The 26,264-nt window shown below is 50.0% G+C and overlaps 1 protein-coding gene across 5 annotated transcripts; it reads left to right on the forward strand.

Moving 5' to 3' along the window:
* Window positions 1-2,248: 2,248 nt before the first annotated feature.
* Slc25a18 (solute carrier family 25 member 18) lies at window positions 2,249-26,009 on the forward strand. 5 transcript variants are annotated; one of them, XM_052718991.1, is made up of 11 exons: window positions 2,249-2,487; window positions 5,387-5,447; window positions 14,254-14,387; window positions 15,868-15,990; window positions 16,160-16,215; window positions 18,527-18,617; window positions 19,444-19,562; window positions 22,241-22,406; window positions 22,666-22,820; window positions 23,276-23,351; window positions 23,888-26,009. In XM_052718991.1, exons 3-11 carry the CDS (start codon window positions 14,368-14,370, stop codon window positions 24,027-24,029), a joined length of 948 nt encoding a protein of 315 aa, XP_052574951.1. In that variant the 5' UTR covers window positions 2,249-2,487; window positions 5,387-5,447; window positions 14,254-14,367; the 3' UTR covers window positions 24,030-26,009. The 5 variants fall into 5 exon arrangements, with proteins under 5 accessions (XP_052574951.1, XP_052574952.1, XP_052574950.1 ...); XM_052718992.1 differs by having other exon boundaries at window positions 14,304-14,387; XM_052718990.1 differs by lacking the exon at window positions 5,387-5,447 and having other exon boundaries at window positions 14,196-14,387.
* Window positions 26,010-26,264: the final 255 nt, after the last annotated feature.

The following is a 26,264-nucleotide window of genomic DNA, read 5'->3' on the forward strand; positions in this document are numbered from 1 at the left end:
GACCATAGATAAATCTAGCCTGCAGTCATCCAAGTTAAAAGTGTCCAGAAGAGGAAGCCACAAGCCTAAGGAATCTTAGGCTAACTTGGTTTTTTTTATTTCTAGTTTATGGGAAGCTTTTTGGTGAAGTAGCTACGTTCTTTTAATCAGCTTTAGTCTTCAACCAAAGCTCCTGGCTACTTTTATCCTTAGATTTGTAAGTAATCTTCATTTCATAAAAATTCCAACATACATGTGCCCACCTACAGTCCCTGGGCTCTGAAGACTGGACATTGAGGAGCTTGAAGCCAGCGAGGTAGAACTCTGCAGCAAGTCCCTGCCTCCTTCACCTTCACATGGGGTTCTGGTCAGACTCAGATTGGTGGTCTTAAAAGGTAAGCATTTTCAGCCGGGCAGTGGTGGCGCACGCCTTTAATCCCAGCACTCGGGAGGCAGAGCCAGGCGGATCTCTGTGAGTTCGAGGCCAGTTCCAGGAAAGGCGCAAAGCTACACAGAGAAACCCTGTCTCGAAAAACCAAAAAAAAAAAAAAAAAAAAAAGTAAGCATTCTCATCTGCTGAGCCAACTCTCCAGTCCAAAGCCTCTTCCAAAACAACAACAGAAAGACAGTCCTGAGAACATTTGTAGGAGAAAGGGCATTTCTTCTAGAAAATCTGCTATGTCATTTCGTTTTCTAGTGTAGTGATTGCATGTCTCTGTCATTTCAAAGAGAGTGAACTTTAGGATGAAAACCTAAAGTTTAGGAAACCCAGGTCTGGCATTCTGATGGTCACATTGTTCTCTCTCTGTGACTGATTCTGTTGCTGTAGGTGAAGTGGCAGGACACTGGCTTCCAGCCCTATGTGCTCGCTTCTCAGAAACCAGTGCAGCTGCTCGCTGGCTCTTACGTACTGACGGCTGCTTCCTTGTGTGTGTCTACTATTCCTTTAAAAACGAACTAACTTGGGTTTCTGACTTACATATTCTCCACTGAGAGCCTTCATACTACAAGAATTCCTCAACAAAGAAAGCCAGATATTAGAGGTTTTTTCTCTGGGGCTGGAGGAATGGCTCAGGATTAGAATTACTTGCTTCTCTCCCAGCACACCCACATGGCAGATCACAACTGCCTGGAATTCCAGTTCTAGGAGCTCCAGTGCCCAGTTGTGACCTCCACTGTGCACATACATACAGGCAGAACACCTAATGTACATCAATTAAAAGTAAATCTTTAACAAAACTTGATGGAGATGAGTTGACAGTGTCTGTACTCTGTGTGAGGCTCCTGATAAGACCAGTTGTGGTGCACACTGGTGGTCTTAGCACTACAGAGCTGAGAGCAAAGGCCCCTTGCCTGCATAGCTTAGAGCTTAAGGTGCAAGAGACCTCATCTCAAAAAAAAAAAAAAAAATCTGTTCTACATACATCTTTTTGACAAAACAACCAATGCTAAACACGGTATATACCAACAACAAAAATGCCTTCCACCAGTCAGCTTGGTTGTAAAACTTGCTGAAGCAGACAGTTGTCCCGATCTATGCTGTGAGCTTCCTTGTTAAAATTGGCACAGAAACAAAAGAGTGTGGTTCAGGGAAGAAAGGAAGCTGTAAACTGCCTGGGTGCCACTCTCCATTTTGGCCATCAGAGAAGCTGAAGGTACTTCAGAGATGTTTTGTCTCTGGTGTCCCATTCAGGAAGAAAGGCACTTCCACCTGGAAGCAGCCCCTGTTTGGGCAGCTTTGTTCTATCTCGCAGAGAGTAACGGTTGGGAAAATACCCAGGTGGGGTCTTCTGGAAGGTGAATGGCCTATGGCCTGCGGTGGTTATGCAAGTGGTGTTTTTGGCTGGAGGGCTGTGGGCTCTTTTCTCCTGGGTGGCTGGGAATCCTGCCAGCTCAGCCAGAGGTGGCTGAGCTCTGAGTACCCATGCTGCAGCTGCCCAGGCTCCACTGTCCTCACCCCCCACTTCGCTCTGGTAGCTTGGCCTTGCTGATCTGTTGCCCTGGATTCAGTTCCTTGAGCTTTTGAAAGGACAATGTTTGTGCATTTCTTTCAGTGTCCTTTGTGCTTACAAAGCTCACTCCTCTAGTTTCCTGAGGCGATTTTAGCCAAAGCTTTAGTGCAGAATGAACTATGTAGTAGCAGCCAAGAAGGCAGCTGGGAAATGCCCAGATTGAGCTATTGTGTGCTGCAGTTCCTGCCCCTCTGCCTCCATGACACGAATTTTAATTCAGGTGTCTTGAGACCATTTGAGGAGTGGAAAACCACAGCTTGCTCCTAGAATCCTGTTAGTTCATTCCTGACTGCATAGGACCAGTCACCCTAGTCTAGCCAGTTAGAGCTGGGCAGAGTGGTTGGAAGAAATGAAGCCAGTTCCTCAGGTTGTATCCAGAGTTTTCGCTATGGGAAGCAGTTAAGTCTTTATAGGAAGGCAGAGACAAGACCCAGCACAGCCTGACCTGGAGTATACCAAAAACTGAGATGTGGAGTGACTCCTAACCAAGTTGTCAGTAAGTACAGTTGCCCTCGGCATCCTCAGGGATCGCTTCCAGGACCTCTGTCTGCAGGTGCTAAAGTCCCTGTGTAACCTGGTATTTGCATGTCATCTATGCACATCTTCCTGTATATTGTCATCTCTAGGTTTCTTACAAAACCTGTGTAAATCAATGTTAAATTATACTGTTGGGCGCTGACGACGAGAAAATGTCTGTACATGCTCAGCACAGAATCCCCACTGCCACGTTTTTGGTGCAGTTTGTTGAATTCACTTGATGCATGGTAGGCTGTTAGAGATGCAGCATCTGCCTGGCGCTTAGTCTTTTCCCTTTGTATTCTGAATAACAGACTTCCTTAGAGTTAGTAATGAAGGAAAAACACTGGTGAAGCCTGGCCTCCAGCAAGGTGCTGGAAGGGATAGGCAGTCTTTAGCCACAAAGTGAAGGTGATGAGGAGTGTTTGTTCCCTTTAGTCAATCGCAGCAGGGGGCTCTTGGTGCATTCACATCGTTTGACTTGGACAGACCTCAGCGCACAGGCCAGGTATGATCTGTTGTGGTTGTCAGAACGGGGGTCTGAACCTACAGTATGAACAAATGAACATCACCAGGAACTGGTTCTGACTCCTTCCTCCTCCTGCCTGATCAGCCCCATGGAAGGCCCTGTCCGCTGACGTGAGACACCCCCTGTGGTTCTGATGCCTCAGTTTAAGAACAAACCCCTAGGAAGAGCCTGGTGTCAAATTTCAGCTTATAAACCTTTACACCTTTCTAGGCTGAATTTCCCCTCCATACCTAATGGACAGCACTACCTTCTGAAGAACTTTGGGATCCAGCCCACACTACTCTCTAACGGGGAATAGTGGCAGCAGGTGTCCTGTATTCCACACCTGGGAAAAAGTAACAAAGCTGAGGAACTCCCGTCCTGTCCGTCCTGGTCCAGGCCACCTGCTCTGTCTGCCTGCCTTCCGGTGGTCTCAGTCCAGGTCGACTTCCTGTTTCTCTGAACTGTATCTGACACGTCAGAACTGCCTTGCCCACAGACTAGTCCTGTGCTGTCTAATTGTCTGTCCTCAACAACCCATCAGCAGCTACTGCATTTTAGTCAACAAACTTAACAAGCTCCTGCCAGTACAGTGTTGGAAACCTTGGCTGTGTACCTATGTCGTCATCAGGGTATCCCAGTAACACCAGACTGGTTCGCTGTGCTTCAGAGGGGTGGAACACAACTGCCTTCCTAACAGGCTTGGGATCTTGCAGGGCCACTCTGAAAGCAAGCAGGCCTTTAACAGCCCTAAACCAAAGCTGAAGCTCCCTTCCGCCCTGGCTTTCAACTCCTCTATATGAGTCCTTCCTAGCCTACAGTCTCACACCAGTTTCTTTTTATTTGTTCCTTGGAGACAGTCTGATGAAGCCCAGGCTTACTAGAATGTGCTTTCTCACCATGTACACCTGGGAACTTCTGTTCTTCCTGCCTCTGCTTCCTACTGCTGCTGATCCTATGCTGGCGACGGGGCTCTCAACTGAACTACATCCCAGCCCTGCCTTTTTGTTGTCTTGGGGTTCTAGTTCCTGGTTTTGAGACGGGGTCACTCTATAGGGGAGGCTGGCCTGGAATTCATTGGTTAGTCTAAGCTGCCCTCAGACTTACGTAATCCCAGGAGTCCTGGCTCAATTTTCTCTCCCTTCTCTGTGTAGCCTTGGCTGTTCTGGAACTCACTCTGTAGACCAGGCTGGCCTTGAACTCAGAGACCACAGTGATGCACACCTTTAATCCTAGCACTGAGGAGGCAGAGGCAGGTGGATTTCTTGAGTTCAAGGCCAGCCTGATCTACAGAGTGAGTTCCAGGACAGCCAGAGCTACACAGAAAAATCACGCCCAGCTCTCCTTTTAAAAAGTTTACTTTTCTTTTATGTGTATATGTGCTTTGGCTGTGTATGCACCACGTCCTTGCCTGGTACCCACAGAGGTCAGAAGAGAGCATCTAAATGCCCTGGAACTGGAGTTACAGGTGATTGTAAACTGCCATGTGGGTGCTGGGAACCAAACTCCAGTTCTCTGCAAGAGCAACAATAACATTTACCTACAATTATAAAAGTACATGAGGATGGTATGTAGCTCCATAGTGGAGTGCTTGCCTAGCATGGCATGTACATATAAAATGTGGAGTTCCATTCACACACTTGCAAAAAAAAAAAAAAAATGTATTAGGTGTGGTAGTGCATGCCTGTAATCCCAGCACTCTGGAGGCTGAGGCAGGAGGATTATGAGTTTTAGACCAGCTTGGTCTACATAGTGGATTTCAGCCTAGCTGTACAGTGAGACCCTATCTCAGAAAACAAAAAGTGCATGTGACCAAGAAGCACACGAGTGACACAGCACACGTGAGATGACACATACCCCCTTCTTGGACCGACATCCCCTCCTGCAGATGCTGCTGTAGTTCAGGTCGGCAGCCATGCTCATCTGGCCAGAGCACTGACTTAGATTCCAGGCTGACCCCTCCTCACACTTACCATCTGCCCCAGTGTGTTTGGCTAGTGACAAGGAGTTGAGTCTTCACAGAAACGTTCAGGCCTCACAGAAGTGCTGCGCACACTGTGGTCTCTGAATGTTGGGGAATCCCCCCCCCCCCCATCACCCTGCTCCTGCAGCTGCCTTAGTCAAGTTGTTTCTCAGCTGTGTTTCCAGCACCCTACTAGTAACCAGGGGAGGGGAGCTCTGGCTTCGGGTGGCTGCTGTGAGGTTGGATCCAAACCCAGACTGAGGTGTAGCGTGATAAGGCTAGGGCTGCAGTGAAGGACTTAGTAACTGCCTGCTTGCTACCTCTGCCCATGTGAGAGCTGCAGCAGGGACAAGGAGGGAGGATTGCAGGCTGATAACACCCCAAGGACAAAGCAGTTCCTGTTCACAGGAAACCCAGCCCCTGTCCTTTACTCCAGAGAAAGCAGAAAGAAGGTCCTTCCTGAAAGCTGGTAAGTTGTCTTGTCTGTTCGTGTCAAGCATAGACTTGGTAGGGAGAGATGGCAAGTAAGCCAGCAGAGAGGGCCTTCTGTATCACCCACTGCAAGCGGGGAAGAGGAAGTCGGCATCCAGGAGCATCCTGGGAAGTGGGGTACTTCCTAGACAGTCAAGACGAAGCTAAAGGCCGCTCTGATGGGAGGGGCTTAGCCCTGGGAGACCCCTGTGCTCTGCTGGTGGGAGGAAGCAGCCCTGGTTCTCATTCCTGAGACCCCCTGACCTACCCAGCTTGTAAATGTGTTAAGAGAGGCCAGCTTAGGAAGGCTGGCTGTCTTGTGTTAATATCAACTGCAGTCAAAGGCAGGGGTTGTCTTCATAGGTCACTTTGATTCCCAAACAACAGTTTGTAACTTATTGTTGGTCCGTGAGCAGAGTGCATCCATCCTGGGCACATTACCAATGTGTGCAAGGCTTAGGTGCAAGACAATGAGTTCCCTGAAGAAGCTGCTGGAGCTGATGGAGAGCAGAAAAGAGTGGCAGGCACTGTACAGGGTGTGGTGGGGGCAGGACTCTGACCGCACTCGTCCATCAGTCAGCAAAGTGCTTGAGTGGTAGGCTGAGATATGCCAGACTCAGGGCAGACACTTGGAACAGGGCTTTGTTCTTCCACCTTGTAGATCCCATGGTGTAGATCCCATGAAAGTTATCTGACTTGGCACCCTGACCTGCTGAGCCATCTGCCACGCCCCGGATGGGTTTGTCTACCAATAATGAAGGACCTGGTTTTCTCCTGGTCCATCCTGGAACTGTACCTTTGAAATTTTACAATAGCAACAAGTTAGTGCAGAAACAGAATTGAATCGCAAGATAAAGCAAGGCTGGAGGGATGGCTCAGCCAGTAAAGGTGTTTGCTGCACAAACCTGGGTTCAGTCGAACCCACAGTGGAAGGAGACAACCAGTCCTTACAATCTGTCCTCTGACCTCCCTGTACACATCAGACTCACTGTCCAAAAACCATGTGTGTGTATGGATGTTTCGCCTGCATGTATGTCTGTGTAACACATGCATGCCTGGTGCCAGAAAAGGGCATCAGATCCCCCTAGACCTTGCATTACAGGTGGTAGTGAGACACTGTGTGAATGCTGGGTTTCGAACCTGGGTCCTCAACCATCCTTCTTAACCACTGAGCCAATCTCTTAGCCCCTCACACACATTGTATAAAAACTTTAAAGATGAAGCGTAAGCCACCTTCTTTTCTTTTAAACTTGATCTTGAAACAATGAAGACTGCCAAGAGGCTGGGGCTGTAGTTGGGGCCTGGCGCCCCCGATCCTGTGACTCTGGACGGCCTCATTCCTTTCACACCTTCCAAGCAGCACTTGGTGACATAGGACTGTAATCCTAGCTGGGAGGCTGAGGCAATGCCTAGTACATACAGGTCTGCCTGCATAGGCCACTGATTAAGTTCAAGGCCAGTCTGGGTAACGACAAGACCCTGATTTAAGAGCTGTGGGTCGATCTCAGCGGGAGAGCACTTCCCTACATGTGCAAGGCTCTAAATTCCATGAGGGGAAAATGGTGTTCCTGAGTTTACTTTTTTTTAATTGCTTAGCATTATAAAAATGGATAGTGAAAGTATCCCTGCACTCAGAAGGCAAAGACAGGCCGAAATGGGTTCAGTTTGAGGCCAGCCTGGTCTGCACAGTGAAACCCTGTCTTAAAAGCCCTCCTTTAGATTTATCAAGCAGCTCTTTCAGAGAAATGGAGGGGATGGTAGCTGATGGGGTTGACTTTGGTGATGGAGAGGCTGCAAAACAGCTCTCTGCTCAGACCTTTTGCTCCTGGCTCTGGCTCAGACATCTTCAGCCCCTTTCTTCACCAGATGGCAGCAGGTGACAGAGGTGATCCAGAGAGCTGGGCATCTGAGAGGCCACCGAAGGGCACCTCCATGGAAGGAGTACTGATGTCCTTCCCCTGGCCTGCAGTGGTGCAGGAGGTGAACCCCAAAACGCCTCCTGCTGCCCTCTTCACCCCCAGGCCGCTCAGGTCAGCCTGGGTGGCCACCACGCTTTAGAACTTTTCTCAGCCCTCGTTCTTCCTGCCTCTGCCACCCCAGTCTCTGCACCGCAGCACATTGCCATGAAGTCCTCTCCTAACCCTGTCCAGTTCATCCAGAGAGATCAGCCTTAGGCCACTGTGTTTCCCTTCCACCACCTCCACGGTCACAAAAGTGGTTCTGGGGCACTTGCAGTGCTCTGCCTGGCTGCCACAGTTCTCCACGTCTGCTGACCCTTTGCAGACTTACTCCCACAGTGGTGAACCAGACCAGCCAGGACCAGGGAGCCAGCCGCCAGCCCCACTCTGCCAGCTGCCTTTGCTCCCTGCTCCTTCACAGGCCCACGGCGCCCTTCCTCAACTCTGGCTCTTCACAACACTTACTACACAGCTATCTGTAAAATGGGATCTGAAGAGTGCTACACCTTTATTAAAGACACTGGTTAACAAGTCCTTCATTAGAAGGAGTCTGGGACATTGCCCAGGAATGAGGCAAACACTGCTCCAGATTACAGAATCTTCCCCTCAGTGCTCAGGCCCCCATGTAAAACCTCCCGCCCATGAGGTCATCGCACTCCCACTGAGCCACACTGCCAGCCCTGGCCTTTCAAAGTGTTGGCACCAGTAAAATCTATATTCCCTGAAGGGAAAGGGATCTTTAAGCTACAACCCGGTTGCCTGTCAATACTACAGACATTCAATACTACAGACATACTGAAGGACCGGGCAGTCTGGGCCTCTTCCAAGTTTAGGATTTTCCTGATAAGATTCCTCTAAAACCGTGGCTGGCTAAATTTAAAAAAACAAAAACTTTTTTCCCCCACGGGACAGAAGGGAGCCTTGTTGCTTTTGGAAAGCACCTGGGCTTGGTTCCTAGCACCCACATCAGGTGGTTGAATACCTGAGTTTGCTAAAGGGAACCCGGGGCTACAAAAAACACCCACCAGCAAATACTGCAGAGCAACATTGTGAGTGCCCAGGCTCAGGATGTCCCTTTGTTCCCGGACTTACCTCAAATGTGCCCGTTCTCACTGCCAAGGAGCACTGATTTCAGACTAATCTAATTTTGCTCTAGAAACAGGGAATGTAACCCAAAGGGCTACCACATGTCTATTTCCCTTGCTTTGACTTAATAGAGAAAGATTAGATTCTGCACTTCCTAAGCAGCGACTTGGGAGTTTTTTTTCAAAGCAGTTTATTTACATCTCAAAGAACTTCTGACCTTTAATATCATGATCTTTTTTTCCCCCTTTGAAACAGGGTTTCTCTGTGTAGACCTGGCTGTCCCGGAACTCACTCTGCAGACCAGGCTGGCCTCGAACTCACAGAGACCTGCCTGCTCTGCCTCCCCAGTGCTGGGATTAAAGGTGTGCACCACCACTGCCCAGCTAACATGACATTTTGCCACCAAGTGTCCCAAGATTCTGGCATCTAGAAAAGCACAGTGTTTGAGCTTTAAGAGATGGCAGGGACAGGACCCTGACCAGGATGAGGACTCTGCAGCCTGGACCTGCCTTCACCCAGACAGGATGGGAGTCGAGGCTGAGTTGCAAATTCCTTGTCCCATTGCTGAATTTCAGTAACTTTTGATTGGAGAGATGGCTCATCAGTTAAAAGTACTGGCTGCCCCTCCAGAGGATCCAGGTTCAATTCCCAGCACTCATGGCAGCTTACAATTGTAAATCCAGTCTCAGAGAATCTAACACCCTCTTCTGGCACCAGATATGCAGTACAAAGACAAACGTGGGCAAGACACTCACATACATAAGCACACACACACACACACACACACACACACACACACACACACACACACACGTATGTATATATGCATGTTTATGTATATGGGTGTTTTATAGCTATATACATGTATGTGTATGGATATGTGTATGTATACACACACATATGTATATATGTATATGCAGTCTAGGGAGCTGAGACATAGTTCTGTGGTTAAAAGTTCACTTTACTTACCTAACGGGTGGCTCACAACCTCATCAATTCAGCTTTAGGACTCCAATGCCCACTTCTGGCCTCCACAGGAACCTAGACCCACATGTGCAGACACACAATAGTTAAAAATAAGAAAAGAAGTGGGCTGGGAATGTAACTCAGTTAATAATAATGCTTTCCTAACAACCCTTAAACTCTGGGTTCAATTCTCAGGCCTGCATAAAACCAGTTGTCACACAGCCTATAATCCCAGAACTCAGGAGCTGAAGGAGGATTGCCACCAGTTGGAGGCTAGCTTGGGCTACAGTGTGAGACTGTCTCAAAAATAAAAAGTCCAGCACATGCCTTTAATCCCAGCAGAGGCAGATGGATCTTTGAGTTCGAGGCCAGCTGGGTCTACACGGAGTTCCAGGACGAAACACAGAGAAACCCTGTCTTGAAAAACCAAAATAAATAAAATAAAACCAGCAATTCTGTGGTCTGGTAGGATAGCTCAACGGTTAAAAGAAAATGCTATACAAGCTCTATAGCCTCACATAGTGAAAGGTGAGAACCAACTCCTGAGGGTTGTCCACACACGTGTGCTGTGGCGCACATACACACCATAAATAGAGCATACACAATGTGTATGTTTACAATAGTAAATTTTTAACTGAAATTCTGGGAAGATATGCAGTGAGGTAAATTGAATGTCTCAGGATCCAAGGACAAGAATATAGCTGGTATTTGGGTATGGGCTGGAAGAAAGGATTAGTATCATTGAGGCCTGCAATCCCAATCAGAGGGGAGGCTGAAGCAGGAAGATTATTATTACAAGTTGGAGGCCAGTCTAGACTGTGTAGTGAAGTGAGTTCCAGGCCAGCCTGGCAGACTTCGCAAGATCCTGTCTCAGAAAGTAAAATAGATGTCAGGTGGTGGTGACACATCCGGTCCCAGCACTCGGGAGGCAGAGGCAAGCGGATCTCTGTGAGTTCAAGGCCATCCTGGTCTACAGAGCAGTTCCAGGACAGCCAGGGCTGTTACATAGAGAAACCCTGTCTCAGAAAACAAAACAAAAATGTAAAATAGGGCTCATTTGGTAGAACAAGGCCCAGGCCCAGAGTTCCGTCCCTAGTATCAGACAAACAGCAAAATAAAAGCCTGCCACAGGAACGCTGCTGAAACAGGAACGGCTCCATTGGATCCCTCCAAGTGTGGCTGTTTCTCGTCTTTCCTGTGGTCCTCCTTTCTGTTTGGCCAACAGAGCAATTTCTACACTGCCAGGCCCCCCAGCTTCTCCCACCACCAGCTCCAGTGTTCCCCGACTCTGCCCTCTTTCTCTGAGCTCTGGCCCCCCAGGTAGTTTGTGCTCTGGGGACTGTCCCGTCTCTTGCTGAGTTACGAAGCCTTACGCTGTGGTCTTCTGATTGGCTTCCATCCTGAGCACATCATGCCTCTCAGCGTCCCTGCCTGTTTCTAACTGCTTTCCCGGTCCAGCTGCCCCTTCAGCTCACTAGTCAGCTGGCAGAGTCGTGTCTGGCAGTGCTGGGGAGGGATGCGGGGCCCTGGCCCAAAGCTAAAGGAGCCAGATCCCCCCCTGTGGGCTCTTCCCGAGCCTCACACCGGCATGGCTGCCTGGTGAAACCCTGCTCTGACCTCACTGACACTGTCGTCAGCTTTTCCCTTCAAAGTCCACCCCACCCCACCCCGCTTTCACGTATGGCGGAGGTGGTGGGCTGAGTTCACAGCCAGAAGACTTCCTCCACCACGCTCCACTTTTATTTTGGGGACAGTGTCTCACTGAACCTGGAGTGTATAGATTAGGCTAGGCTGGCTGACCAACAGCTTCAGGGATGCACGTGTCTCTGCCCCCAGGGCTGGTGCTTGTGCTTACTAGGCAGACAGTTTACCGACGCTCATCTTCTGGCGGCCCTTGCACGCAGACCCTCCCGCCTCGGCTTCCAGGTGCTGGGAGGATAGGTATGAGGCGCCGTGTTTCTTACTCTTTAGGAACCTCAGGCTTTCCTGTGGATTATCTGTCGCTTCTAGGCTTCTAGAATTTAGGTCCCCAAGAGATAAGACCTTAGTCATTTCTCCCCAGTATTATGTCCCAAAACTGGTTGTGGTATTTTGCATACATGTATGTATATATGTGCACCACATGGATGGTGTTGGTTTTTTGGTCCTTTGACTTGTGGGGGAGGACCCACCACCCAGCTCCCAAATAAATCACACATGAAAGCTTTTTTTTTTTTTTTGGTTTTTCGAGACAGGGTTTCTCTGTGTAGTTTTGGTACCTGTCCTGGAACTCGCTCTGTAGACCAGGCTGGCCTCGAACTCAACAGAGATTCGCCTGGCTCTGCCTCCCGAGTGCTGGGATTAAAGGCGTGTGCCACCACTGTCTGGCTGAAAGCTTATTCTTAATTATAAATGCCCAGCCTTAGCTTGACTTGTTTCCAGCCAGCTTTCCTTAAATTATCCCATCTATCTTTGGCCTCTGGGCTTTTATCTCTATTCTTGTATACCTTTCTTTGTTTCTTACTCCGTGGCTGGCTGGGTGGCTGGTGGCTGGCCCTTGATGCCTCCTCCTCCAGCTCTTCATCCGTGTCAGATTTCTCCTTCTATTTATCCTCTCTGCCCACCTGCCCCACCTATTTCTCTCTCCTGCCTCACTATTGGCTGTTCAGCTCTTTATTAGACATTCAGGTGTTTTAGACAGACACAGTAACACAGCTTCACAGAGTTAAACAAATGCAATATGAACAAATGTAGCACACCTTAAAACAATATTCTACCACACATGGTACCTGTGTGCCTGCAGACTGCATCCAGCCTCCTAAAGCTGGAGCTACAGATGGTTGTTATCGGCCACCTGGATGCCGAGAATCGAACCTGGATCCTCTGGAAGAGCAAGTGTTCCTAACCACCCAGCCATCTCTCCAGCCTCCTCAATATTTTTTTTTTTTAAAATTGAAGTGATTAATGTCTATGAGTCACTTTCCTCCTTCTCTTCCTCTCTCTCCTTCCCCAAAATGAAAAGACCTAGAGATAACTAATACTTGCTTGGCAGCCTCAGGAAAAGCCAGAACCATGGAAGAGGGGACCCCAAAGCAGCTTGTACTAAGGCAGCTCCCAGGCCAGCCTGGATGAGCTTTCCTGGCACTTTCCCACCAGGCGGGAGGCAGGATGATGCTCAGAGGTGCGGCCCTTCTTGTTCGTTCTTGTTTCCTTTAGACAGGATTTTATGTATCTCAGGCTGACCTTGAACTTGGTTATGTAGCTGAAGACACACACACACACACACACACACACACACACACACACCTTAGGACCAGTCTTTCTCTGTAGTACTTTGTAACAGAGGACAGCCTGGAACTTGGATCCTCTGTCTCAGCCTCTTTTTTTTTTTTTTTTTTGAGACAGGGTTTCTCTGTGAAACAGTCCTGCCTGTCCTGGAACTCACTTTGTAGACTAGGCTGGCCTGGAACTCACTGAGATTCACCTGTCTCTGCCTCCCAAGTGCTGGATTAAAGGCGTGCAACACCACTGACAACTCAGCCTCCAATTTTTATAGTTTCCATTTCTAGACTATGGTCTTGATGTTTTCCTTATGTCACAATCATAAATGTAACACCAGTCATGGAGGCATACACCTGTGATCTCAGCACTCAGGAGGCAAAGGCAGGTGGATCTCTGTGAGTTTCAGGTCAACCTGGTCTACAGAGTGAATTCCAGGACAGCCAGGGCTACAAGAAAGACTTTGTCTCAAAAAAACAAACAACAACAACAACAAAAAACAAAAACAGAGCAACAGGGGCTGGAGAGATGGCTCAGTGGTTAAGAGCACTGGCTGTTCTTCCAGAGGTCCTGAGTTCAATTCCCAGCAACTACATGGTGGCTCACAACCATCTGTAATGAGATCTGGTGCCCTTTTCTGGCCTGCAGGCATCCATGCAGACAGAATGCTGTATAGATAATAAATAAACCTTTAAAAACAACAACAGAGCAACAGTAGTGGCACACGCCTTTAATCCCAGCACTCAGGAGGCAGAGGCAGGTGGATCTCTGTGAGTTTGAGCCCAGCCTGGTCTACAGAGTTAGTTCCAGGACAGCCAAGGATACATAGAGAAACCCTGTCATGAAAAACAAAACAAACTATAAGTAACTCAGTAAATCCAAGGACACAATGCAAGTTGGTTTCATATGAACCTTTAGAAAGCACAGCTAAGAACCATGTGCCAGGCAGGATGGCCAACACCTACAATCTCAGCACTTGGATGGAGGCAGGGGGATCAAAACCATCTTCATCTGCAGAGGGAGTCTGAGCTCAGTGTGGGTTCTATAGAAAGGCCCTGTCTCATGCCCCCTTATTCCTCATGTTAAAAAAAATGTGACAGTTGCTTGGTGGTGGTGCACACCTTTAATCCCAGCACTCTGGAGGCAGAGACAGGTGGATTTCTGTGAGTTTGAGGCCAGCCTGGTCTAAAGATCCAGTTTCAGGACAGTCAGAGCTGTTACACAGAGACACCCTGTCTTGAAAAAAACAAAACAAAAAGTTACTGGAGACCATCTCAAGTATTGCAGTCCTTGTCTACTGTGAGAGGGACTCCTGGTAAAATTTCTTCATAGCCCATGTCTCCACTACTCCCAGAACTCCCCAAAAGTGTTTTGGGATGGCCTCTTCATTTGGGCTTCTCCTTTCTCACCCCCTCCCTATATTTTCTGATCAAAGTCCAAACAGTTAAGGATTCTGTCTGAATGCACATTTCCAAAAGGTCTAGGAAGGGGGGACGTGGAACGTGCTGGGGCCTGAGGAATCCCGTGTCCCGTCAGCTCTATGGAGGACACAGACACGCTTTTTCCCTCTCCACTGGCCTCAACAGCAGCTGCCTGTGAGGACGCCACAGCCTGAGTCTTGGGAGCTGCCAGTGGTTGATCGCCGGCAGGATGTCCAGCCAGGACCTGAGGTAGGCCCTCGGGGGCACTGGTTGAGGAAGGGTGGCAATGGTACCATCTGGTCAGTGCCAGCTCTAGATGAGGAGAACTGCAGAGGGAATGATTGGGAAGAGAAAATGAGACCTGTTGCCCCAAATACATATTTCCCCAAATACACAAGCAGACACACACACACACACACACACACAGTATTGTTAAAATACAGTTTGCAAGCTGGGCATGATGGTGCATGCCTATTTCCCACCTCTAGGAGGTAGAGGCTCAAGGATTAGGTTTAAGGCCAGCCTTGACTACATAGTAAGATTGAGGCTAGCCTGGGCTACATGAGATCCTCTTTATACTCCCTCCCCTGTAGTAACGTTTTCAATTGTTTTAACACATCTCTTCAGGGAAGTTTCAGCCACGGCCCTCTTCGTTACCAGTTTCTTGCTTACTTAGTCCCTTTGTGAAGAAACCTACTGTGACCTGTGTTCAGCTGCTCTCCCACAAGTGTCGTCCCCATGGCTGCCCATGGCCTGCAAGATAAGAACATTTGACTGTTTTCCAAGGAGTCTGAGAAAGCTTTGTTTTCTATTCCCAGACTCGTATCTTTAGGCAGGAAGAGGAGCCGTGTTGCCTGAAGCATGCGTTTACAGAAGACAGATAGCATACTGCTTGTTAATCCTAGTTATCTCTTGCTAAGAAGAAGCACCCATGGTTAGAGACAGGGTATCTTACCCATTAAAAAAAAATTTTTTTTTAGGTTTATTTTATGCGACTGTTTTATCTGCATAATTTATGTGCATGCCTGATGCCTACAGAGGTCAGAAGAGGGTGTCAGATCCCTTGGAATTGGAGTTACAATGGTTGTGAGCTGCCATGTGGGTGCTGGGAATCGAACCTGGGCCCTCTGCAAAAGCAACAAGTGCTCTTAACTGAGGAGCCATCTCTCCAGCCTGGAGGGTGTCTTGTCCTTAACAACAGCTGTCATTTACCTGGTGTTCATTTGTTTAGTCCTTATACAGTCCCTTAGGCGAGGGAAATGGAGGTTCATAGAACTGAGGCAACTTGCCCAAGTCAACTGCCCAGCCAGGGTTCATCTGCACCACCTTCTCCTGACCTTCAACAGGAAAGGAGGTTGGAGGTTGTTTGAAAACTTTCTCTCAGGCCTCCGAGGGTGAGAGAGAGGCTGGAGGGTATCTTTGAAGGCCAAGCTAAGGCCTGCCAACTCCCAGGTGGGCCCCCTGCCCAGCAGGCCTGCAGCGTCTTAGCTTGGTGAACCCTTCACTGTGTCAACGCTAGGCGATCAGGCTGGTCAACATGGGCTTCCTGGAAAGAGGTTCCTAGCCTGTGTGGAGGGAGGGGACAGGGACTGACCTATAGCTGGAAGCCCCGTAGCGGCCACTCCTGACTTTCTCTGCCTGGGCCTGCTCTCATGTCCCCTACTGAAGCTGGCTGTTGCCAAGTGTCCTCTCTCACACCACGTCTCTTCCTCTCCTCCCCATGGCCTAGCATCGCTGCAAAACTCATCAACGGAGGTGTGGCAGGACTCGTGGGGGTGACCTGTGTGTTTCCCATTGACCTTGCCAAGACCCGACTGCAGAACCAGCAGGGGAAAGCTGTGTATAAGGGAATGTAGGTATTGGTGAGAGAAGTGAAGGCCGGGAGGGCCCCAGGAAGGGTCTGAGGTTTCCTTTGCTTCGTCAGGGAGGGAGCTGGGAGGCAAGGCCAACTGAGGTGCGCCCAGGAAGGGGAAGAGGTACATTTGGTCACTACTAACTTCCTTTCTGGCCTCTGCTTCTAGGACAGATTGCCTGATGAAGACGGCGCGTGCCGAGGGCTTCTTGGGCATGTACCGAGGTGGGCTTCTGAACTCCCGAAGGAGTCCAGGCTCCTCTATGAAGGGTGACGTGATGGTGCATGCAACCCACTGTTTGTGAGCTTGTAGTGCAGTGGTATGGTGTTCATTCCACACAGGGAGCTGCTGGGTTGGGGCCTGGAATACTAGGTGTCTCTGGACTACCCCGGCTTTCAAGAGTCTTCAATGTGGAGACAGCTGCTTCTAGCTAGGGCTTCCTTGGAGGTGCTCTCTTGTGCTGTGATTAAAGCAATGCCCCCAGCCTTCCCCTGCCTCCCTCCCCTCTTACTCTCTGACATAGAATGACCCACAGAGCCGTGAGCTCAGCCCCACATGACCCCATGCTGCTGTCTGCAGCTTCCACATCCATAATGAGACCTTGGAATGTGGGTCATAGGTCTGTGCTGGGAAAGCACTGATATGCTGGGACCCCAGAGAACAAGGACAAATGTGTGTGGATCACCCAGTTCCCATAAAAAGGGAGAGCTGCCCAATTCCCCAGGCTGCTTATTCACCATCAGAGGTGGAAGATACCAGCAAGATAGAATGTGGTGACTTCTTAGCCAGGTGTGGTTGCATACACCTGTGATCCCAGCGTTTGAGAGATGGAGCCAGGAGGATCAAGAGTTCGAAATCATCCCCAGTCACAAAGGGAGTTCAGGTCCAGCTGTCCTAGGCTACATGTGATCCTGTCTCAAACAAACCAAAATGAGAAACAACAACAAAACACACATAGATGACTTCTTGGTAATGGGGCACATGCACCCAGAAAGAAAACAGGAGTTTAAGGCGGAGAATGGGACTGGAGAGTGGCTCAGCCATTAAGAGCAACATTGCATCCAGGCTTTGCTGGCACACGCCTTTGATCCCAGCACTCAGGAGGCAGAGGCAGGCGGATCTCTGTTAGTTCGAGGCCAGCCTGGTCTACATAGAGAAACCCTGTCTCAAAAAAAGAAACAGAAAGGAAGGAAGGAAGAGAAAGAGCAAGCATTGCTCTCCCAGAGGACCTGAGTTTGGTTCCCAGGACCCACATTTGGTAGTTCACACCACCTGTAATTTCAGTTCCAGGAGGATCATCTTTGGTCCTCTCTATAGGCACTACACACACACACACACACACACACACACACACACACACACACACACACACACACACACACACACTCACACAGACATACACACACACACACGCAGACACAGCACACACACAGACACACACACAAAGACCATGCAAATAAAATAAAAATTTGGGGGTCGGAAAGATAGCTCAACAGTTAAGAGCACTGGGTGTCTTTCCAGAGGTCCTGGGTTTAATTCCCAGCACCTGCAGGGCAGCTCACAGCCACTTGTAATTCTAATTCCAAAGAATCAGGTGTGTCTTCTTTTTTTTTTTTTTTTTTTGTTTTTGTTTTTGTTTTTCGAGACAGGGTTTCTCTGTGTAGCTTTGCGCCTTTCCTGGAACTCACTCTGTAGCCCAGGCTGGCCTCGAACTCACAGAGATCCGCCTGCCTCTGCCTCCCGAGTGCTGGGATTAAAGGCGTGCACCACCACCGCCCCGGCAGGTGTGTCTTCTTAACTTGCAGGTACCAGACATGCATGGGTGCACACACATGCAGGCAAGCACTTACAGACACAAAATAATCTTCTACAAAGTAAAATCTGAAAAAAGAAAATAAATAACACCAACAAACCAAACCAGGCAGGTGTGGTAGTCCACACGTTTAATCCCAGCACTCAGGAGGCAGAGACAGGTGGGTCTCTGTGAGTTCAAGGTCAGCCAGGGCTGTGTAGTGAGACCCTGTCTCAAAATTTCCAGAGTGCCCGCAGCTTGCCTGTTGCATGGGAGGACAACATGCTTCACGGTGGCATACCTGTCATGCTTGTGCTCAGGAAGCAGGAGGATTGTGACTTCCATGCCATCCTGGGCTGTGCAAGGCCCCTGACTCCAAAATTAAGAGGGGTCTGGCAGGTATCCCAACCGCTGAGGTGATTGCACACAGGCCTGGCAACCTGACCTTGATTCCAGAACCATGTAAAGGTGGAAGGAGGGAACTGACTCCAGAGTTGTCCTCTGACCTCCACATGTGTGCTGGGGCATGTGCATGCCCACACACGATAATACTGAATAGATTACAGATAAAAGGAAAACGTGTTGGGGAGAGGAAATGAAAACGGTACCTGTAAGACGGACTGTGTTGCCTTGCGTGGCCTCTGCAGACCTGTTCAGCCCCGAGCTCTGCCTGTCAGGGGCAGACTCCAGGACTGGTCACTTCTGCTGCAGCCATTGCTCCCGTCTTCATGTCTCACCTCCAGGCGCTGCGGTAAACCTTACCCTGGTCACGCCAGAGAAGGCAATCAAGCTGGCAGCCAATGACTTCTTACGGCAGCTGCTCATTCAAGATGGGTAAGGCCTGGTGATGGCACCATAGAGCCCTTCACTGTATATTCAGAGACAGTATATTCAAGAGAAAATACAGAACACACAGAATATATACCGATGTATTTAGCAACTAGCTGCTACATTTTTTTGTTTTGTTTTTCATTTTTTGTTTGTTTGTTTTTACTTTTGAGACAGAGTCTCCCTATTTAGCTCTGTGTGGCCTGGAACTTACAGAGATCCTCCAGCCTCTACCTCCTGAGTGCTCAAAATTGTAGCCTTGAGTGGCCACACCCAACAAGCTAACAGATTTTTAGACATTCACCCCCAACAAACCCCCCACCCCCCCCCCCACCCCCCGCGTCTTCTGTGTCCCCACTTGTCCTAGGGACGGTACTTGAGAGGCTGGAACAAGAACCTGACTGGACACTGGTGTTTTGTAGTTTCTGATTTCATCTCAGGTGTACAGGCTGCCTCCCTCGAGCCTCTGCTGGAAATCTAGCTTCAAGCATGCTCAGTGCATGGTCTGTACTTCCAGGAGGTAGGCGGCAGCCGCAGGGGAGCTGCAGCAAAACTGAGGACAGCTTGCTTTACACACAGTTTCAAAAAACACAAAGGAGAGCTAGGCACGGTGGCACACGCCTTTAATCCCAGCACTCAGGAGGCAGAGGCAGGAGGATCTCTGTGAGTTCGAGGCCAGCCTGTTCTACAGAGCAAGTTCCAGGACAGCCAGGGTTACATAGAGAAACTCTGTCTTAAAAACAACAAAACAGTTCCAACTATCAAAGAAGGTGGATGGGCACAGTGAGGCAGGGCCGGCCTGAGACTAAGGACCTTACTTCTGGTCCCACAGGGCACAGCGGAACCTGAAGATGGAGATGCTGGCCGGGTGTGGGGCTGGAATATGCCAGGTGGTGGTTACCTGTCCCATGGAAATGCTCAAGATTCAGCTGCAGGATGCTGGCCGCTTAGGTGAGGCACATCCCAACTCATGGCACCAGCAAGGCTGGGTTCAGCACAGGGTACACTGCACCGCACACTCCCACCACCAGCCTCACGCACGCTTAGCTTCTAGGTCAACAGACATGTTTTTAACCCTCTCAGCTCCAGACCAAGGAGCAGCAACAAGAGCCTGGGTTCTAGAAGGCGGAAGCTCATCTCACACCTCCATGCTGATGCCTTGATACTCAGGTTGGATTCCTGAAGATTTTTTAAACTGGGGCTTAGGGGGCTGGAGATGGCTCAGTAGTTAAGAGCACTTGCTGTCCTTCCAGAGAACTGGGGTTCAATTCCAGCACACACATGGCACCTCACAACCATCTCCAGTTCCAGGGGATCCAATGCCATCTTCTGGCCTCCTTGGGCACAGCACACATGTGGTGCACAGACATACATGCAGGCAAAACACATACACATAAACTAGTAAACATTTTTTTTCCAACTATGGGCCTTGCAGTGGTGGTGCACACCTTTAATCCCAGCACTATGGAGGCAGAGGCAGGCGGATCTCTATAAGTTCGAGGCCAGAGAAACCCTGTCTTGAGAAACAAACAAAAGCAAAAATTCAAATGTGGAAAGACAAACAAATCGGAATGCTGACCATGGCACACATACAGTGAGAGCCTGAGGAAGAAACGGGGCCTCTTGGCAGGGGTCAGTCAGTGTCTGGTTAAATAAGCTAATGTGTAACACACTCAACACCACTGCCCTCGGCTCTGCTGTGCACACTTGTGCTGGAGTCCAGCCGAGTTCCAGATAGAGTTATTTCAGCAGCTTCAGGAAGCCCATGTGTTCCTGTCTGCCAAGAGGAAGCTCCTGCCTTGTCACCTTTTCAAGAAATTCTAGCACGAAGCCGGGCGGTGGTGGCGCATGCCTTTGATCCCAGCACTCAGGAGGCAGAGACAGGTGGATCTCCGTGAGTTCCAAGCCAGCCAAGGCTACAGAGTGAGACCCTGTCTCAAAAAACAAAACCCCAAACTAACCATCCACACTAAGAGCAACAGCAGAGAAAAGAGCCAGAGTGGTGGGCTTGTCTGTAATCCCCGGGCTGAAGGGGAGCTCAGCCTTGGCTAAAAGAACCACATGTACACACATGGCCCCGTGGCTGCTTCCCTCGGGTTCTGTCTAAAAACTGCTGGGTAGGCAGGAGTCCAGTTTTCCATCTGAGCCTTTCCTTCTCTCTCCTCACCCCACAGCCCTTGCCCAGACCTGGATATTGAACCTTAGCAGCACACATGCCAGTCAAGCCCTGAGCCACACCCCAGGTCCCCTCCAAAGAAAAGCAGAAAGAAATGAGACAATCGATAAGATAACTGCCTCCATTGCTGCCTTCGGATGCTAAGGAAGGCCGGGATGTGAGTTGGAATTATTTCCTCTGAGCAAGAACTTAGTAACCTCAGCGAAGAACCTAAGCACTTCTTGTTGCGTTTGGTCTTTGTGGTGCTGGGGTCAAACCCAGGGTCTCATGACCTCCGGCAAGCCCTCTACCATCAAGCTGTTTCCTAGCCGGCTTTGTCTCAAGACCAGGTTTCACCATACTGCCAAACTGACCTTGAACTCTTGCCTCAGGCTCTTGACTAATCAGGTCTACAGGTCCATAATACTATGTCCAGCAAACACTGACTTCTAAAATAAATACACACTCTCAGTACATTAAATTCTATGGTCATTAGTGGGACCCACAAGTTCTACCATATCTATTATCAATCAATCAGTAACCATATCTGTCCATCTGCCAGTCCATGCGTCCATCCATCCATCCGTCCATCCATCCATCCATCCAGTAAGATGGCCTTGATGCAGCCCAAGTTGGCTGATGTCAAAGTCACAATCCTCATGCCTCAGCTTCCCAAATGTCAGGACTACAGACATGCACCAATACACTGGGCTTATTCACCTTTACATGAATTATTATTTTTTTTTTAAACAGTCTCTTGTAACCCAGGCTGGCCTTAAACTTGCAAGATAGCTGGGGGAACTCTCCTATACCTCAATTCGCCTGCAATTTAAAAGCTCAGGGAAAATAATTCCATCTCAATCACTAGATGTTTGTCTGTTGTTCTTATTATTTCTTGACTCTTTATAGGCAGGGTCTCACTAGGTAGCCCAGACTGGCCTGGGACTATGTAAACCAGGCTGGCCTCAAAGTCACAGAAATCCACCTGCCTCTGCCTCCTGAGTGCTGGGATTAAAGCTATGTGCCACCATGCCCCATGTTTTTTCTTTAACTAGCAGTAATCCTCTAGCCTCAGCCCTCCAAGTGAACAGACAAGCCTAGCTTCAGTTCACCAAGTCATAGGCATTGAATATGACACTAAAATGGTGTAACACTGCATTCTGTGAGTCGGAGGAGGTGATAAAGGGCGTGTGCCCTTGATCTTGGAGTAAGGGAGGACGCAACCCTGGAAGACTGAGGAGGTGATTTTAGACAAAAGCATTTGCTGGTGCCGTTTAACATTAAGCAGGATATACACGGTGTTTCTGTCTCAAAGTGCTAGCAGGATGCAACTAGCTGAAAAGGCTCGAAGAGCTGGAAATGGCGGACCATCCAAGGGTTTTAATCAGGCTGGGAGGACTGGGAGAGGTCCACCCCTGAGAACCCCTTGGGTACGGGCTGGGCTTGGTGCAGACATGCTGCCTTTCCTCCCCAGCTGTCGGTCATCAGGGCTCTGCCTCGGCTGCGCCCACCTCCCGGCCCTACAGCACCGGCTCGGCTTCCACCCGCAGGCGCCCATCGGCCATCCTCATTGCCCGGGAGCTGCTCCGCACTCAGGGCCTGGCTGGTCTCTACAGGGGCCTGGGTGCTACTCTCCTCAGGTGAGCCCTCTTCCCAAGCCCGGCCCCAGGCCCCGAAGTCTTATCTAGGGACCTGCCTGCCTTACTCATCTTACCAAACTGCTCTCCCTCCTGGTGGTTCCTCTGCGGGTTACAGGTGAGGTGTGTGGTGGGGGGGGGAGCAGGACACGGGAAGAACGTCCTCTCTGCCAAATGGGGGCGTTTCTCCCATCTGCTGCGCCCCAGGGCTCCTGGGGAGGCTGCTGAGGGGCACCCAGAGGGTCGTCCTTCCCTTCCACAGGGACATTCCCTTCTCGGTCATCTACTTCCCCTTGTTTGCGAACCTGAACCAGCTTGGGGTCTGCGAGCTCACCGGCAAGGCTCCCTTCACACACTCTTTCGTGGCGGGCTGCGCAGCAGGTTCTGTGGCCGCCGTAGCTGTCACCCCTTTGGACGGTAGGTGTGGAGAGGGCTGGGGTTGGGGGTTTCAGGTCATCCTGCTTTCCGGATCAGGCTCACACAGTCTAAGCACAGACGGAGCTTGCACTAGCAGCAGGTCAAACAGCCCCAGTCCCCAACCCCCTCGGCATTTCGGCTAAGGCTGAACTCCCCAGAGGCCCTCACAGAAGGTGGCTAGATGTCCTCACTGTTCCCTGTCACCACAGTGCCTCACCTTCCACAGGAAGTGCTTTTCCTTCCTGGTAGTTCCCAGTCTGAGAGCTGGCACTGGGGAAACTGTGAGGAGATGCTCCCGGTGTGCTCGGGGCCACACACAGCCCCCTTACAGGCAAGCAGCAACACTTGTCCCTCTAAAGGGGAGGCAGAGAAGGCTGCTCACCTCACAGCCACAGACCTGGCCTCACAGGGCCTGGTCTTTGTTTGTTACTTGCTTTAACTTCTGCTTCATCCAGTTCTGAAGACTCGAATCCAGACCCTGAAGAAAGCCCCGGGCGAGGACATCTACAGTGGGGTCACTGACTGTGCCAGGTGAGCCCAGCACCCCAGATGCCATGCCAGCTCAAGGCCCAGTTCACGGCAGGACTTGGAGCTGCCTTGGAATATGTTGGCCCCTCACTTCTCAGAGGATGCAGTATTGGGAGTTTCCCGATTCTTCCATGAGTCTCTTTGCTTCTCCCCATTCCTCTTATCAAAGTCCTGACAATTCGGAATTGCTAAGTCCCTCTCACCCTGCAGCCTTCAATACCAAGGAAGGTGCACAAATACTTGGCCAAGTGGGGTTTAATAGCCTGTCTTTGGCCTAGCACTTGAGAGGTGAAGGAGGGAACACAGGTCAACCTAAACTACCTTGAGGTCTTGTCTTAAAGAAGGTAGGAGGTGGTAGCTCATTTGTAATCCTATATAATCCTACACTCAGGAGGTTGAGGCCAGCCCAGGACTAGCCTGGGCTCTATCTAGAGACCTTCTCCCCAAATCCAACAACAAAACCAAAGTAAAGCTTGGAGAAAAGTCATGGGAAAGCATGCTCTTAGCCTTCAACTACCAAGGCTCTCCTTTCTTCACAGGAAACTCTGGACACAGGAGGGAGCAGCCGCCTTCATGAAGGGCGCGGGCTGCCGGGCCCTGGTCATAGCTCCCCTCTTTGGGATCGCCCAGGGCGTCTACTTCATTGGCATCGGAGAACGCATCTTAAAGTGCTTTGAGTAATCTACGGTGGCCCTCCCTTGCTGCCATCTCTGGCCCTACACTTGAGACCAGGTGGTAGTGCCGGAATCCCAAGATGCCTACCCTGTTGTACATCATCTAACTTGTAGTGCTACCTCAGAAGAAATGACCCATTTCACTACTTACCAGGGGCGGTCAGAAGCCCCAACCACCTGCTTAACAATAGACACGGCCTCGTGTATTATGGCAGGCGCAGGCGCAGTAAGGATGGAAGGGCTGGTCTACACCAGCATTTCCTCCTGTAGGCAGGTGCGGGGCAGCTGCGTCAGCGTAGGACAGTGTTAATTCCAGCACTCACACTGTGACATTAGAAGTAAACCTGGCCTGAACCATGTGCCCCCGAGCATCACTAATGGTCAAATGAACCCAACCGAGCAGTATGGCCACCTCAGGGTCGCTGTCCTGCCCCAGATGTCCACCCTGAAGTATGGTCCCCGATCCCTCCTAGTGGGTGCTTGTGGGACATGACCTAGAATAAAGCTGGCTAAATCCTTGTCCTGTAATCAGCACAGCAGATGACTGACAAGGAATGTCTCCTGAAGAACCAAGCTGTGGTTTCTGGGGCCCTGCTGCTGACTGTTGCCTAGTGGTGAATAGCTGGGGTCATTTTCACACTGAACCTCAGTTTGTGTGTGTGTGTGTGTGTGTGTGTGTGTGTGTGTGTGTGTGTGTGTGTGTACGTACGTACGTACCCTGGGAGCCAGAAGAGAGCGCTGGATGCCCTGAAGCTCAGGTTACAAGCGGTTGTGAGCTGCCAGACCCGGGCAGGAACCCAGGTCCTCTGGAAGCAGCAGGACTCACAACCACCGAGCCATCTCTCCAGCTCCTACTCTTGAGTCTTGTCTCCTACTCATCACTTTATAATCATGTTACATTAAGAACTCCAAGTCTCATGGGCCCCAGTTCCTTCCTCCACAGCCCGCTATGGGGAAGTGGGATAATGCCACCAGATGACATCGGGTCCTAAGAGAACAATCCTGGGGTTTTGGTTTTGGTATTTCAAGATAAGGTTTCTGTTTAATAGCCCTGGCTGGCCTCGAACTCATACTTCCCTCCCTCTGCCTCCCGAGTGCTGGGATCAAAGGCCTGCGCCACCACTGCCCGGCTAACAATCCTGTTTTAAGAACAGGAACCAGGGCTGGGACACAGCTCAGTTGGTGGAGAGCTTGCATAGCAAGCCCCAAGTCCTGGGTTCCATCCCCAGCACCTCCATCCCCAGCATGGTGGTATGTGCCAGTCATCTCAGCACCAAGGAGGTGGAGGCAGGAGGGTAGGAAACTGAAGGTCCTCGGCTGCCAATAACCAAGTTCTAGGCCAGCCTAGACTGCATAAAATGAAACTTCCCACAAAACCAAAACACAAACTGAAAAGTTGTAAGGAAGTCACGGTTGCCTTGCCTCCCATTAAGAGGCAGAATCTGTACACAATAATTACAAGACAGAATGAGGAGTCCGCGTCACCAGTTGTTCCGCTGTTCCTGCTGGGGGTCCAGCTCTCTGCTGGCACCACCACCACTTCCTTGTTCCCAAGGGGAACGGGGAACCTGAATCAAGCCGCCAACCTCGATTGTTCCCAGGGCTGCTGGCAGTCCGTCCTCCCCACCACCTTTGGGCCCACCTTTTATTCCGGTTATGTACTCGTCAATACAACTCCGCCAAACCACTCCTGACAATTGGCTAGTGGAGCAGAGACAATTCCCATCACAGGAAAGAAACTACAGTAGTCCCACCTAACTTAAAACCTGGTCCTGGGGGCGGGCGGATGTGTATGCAAATAACCACCTGAATGGCTTCACTCTCTGTAAGACAGTCAAAACCCCACCAGAGACAACTCTGTGCATTCACCTAAGGACAAGGGAAAGCATGGATGGTGGCCATGGAAGGATCGTTACTAATACAAAGCTCCTCCCTCCAAAACTCGGGCTTTTTTCACTTTGTCCAAATAAAACTGTTCCAAACTAGACGCATGGACCATAGTTTGGGGGTGTGTGGCTCAGTGTACAGTCTATGCTTACCATGGGAGGCTCTGGGACCTACCCCTAGCACATGTGCACACACAAGGCTGTACAGACTCTGGGACAAGTATACTGAACATGTGTGTGGTGTCCATGTGGTCACAGGGCTGCAGGAAGGTCTAGTAAAATATTAATACCATAGGGATGCAGAAATAGTTCCTTTCTGGATTCCTTTTTTTGTTCTTGTGGTGGTGGTGGTGGTA

This window comes from Peromyscus californicus, unplaced genomic scaffold (genome assembly GCF_007827085.1).
Source record: "Peromyscus californicus insignis strain IS unplaced genomic scaffold, ASM782708v3 Scaffold_6__1_contigs__length_162567912, whole genome shotgun sequence".
Taxonomy (NCBI): Eukaryota; Metazoa; Chordata; class Mammalia; order Rodentia; family Cricetidae; genus Peromyscus; species Peromyscus californicus.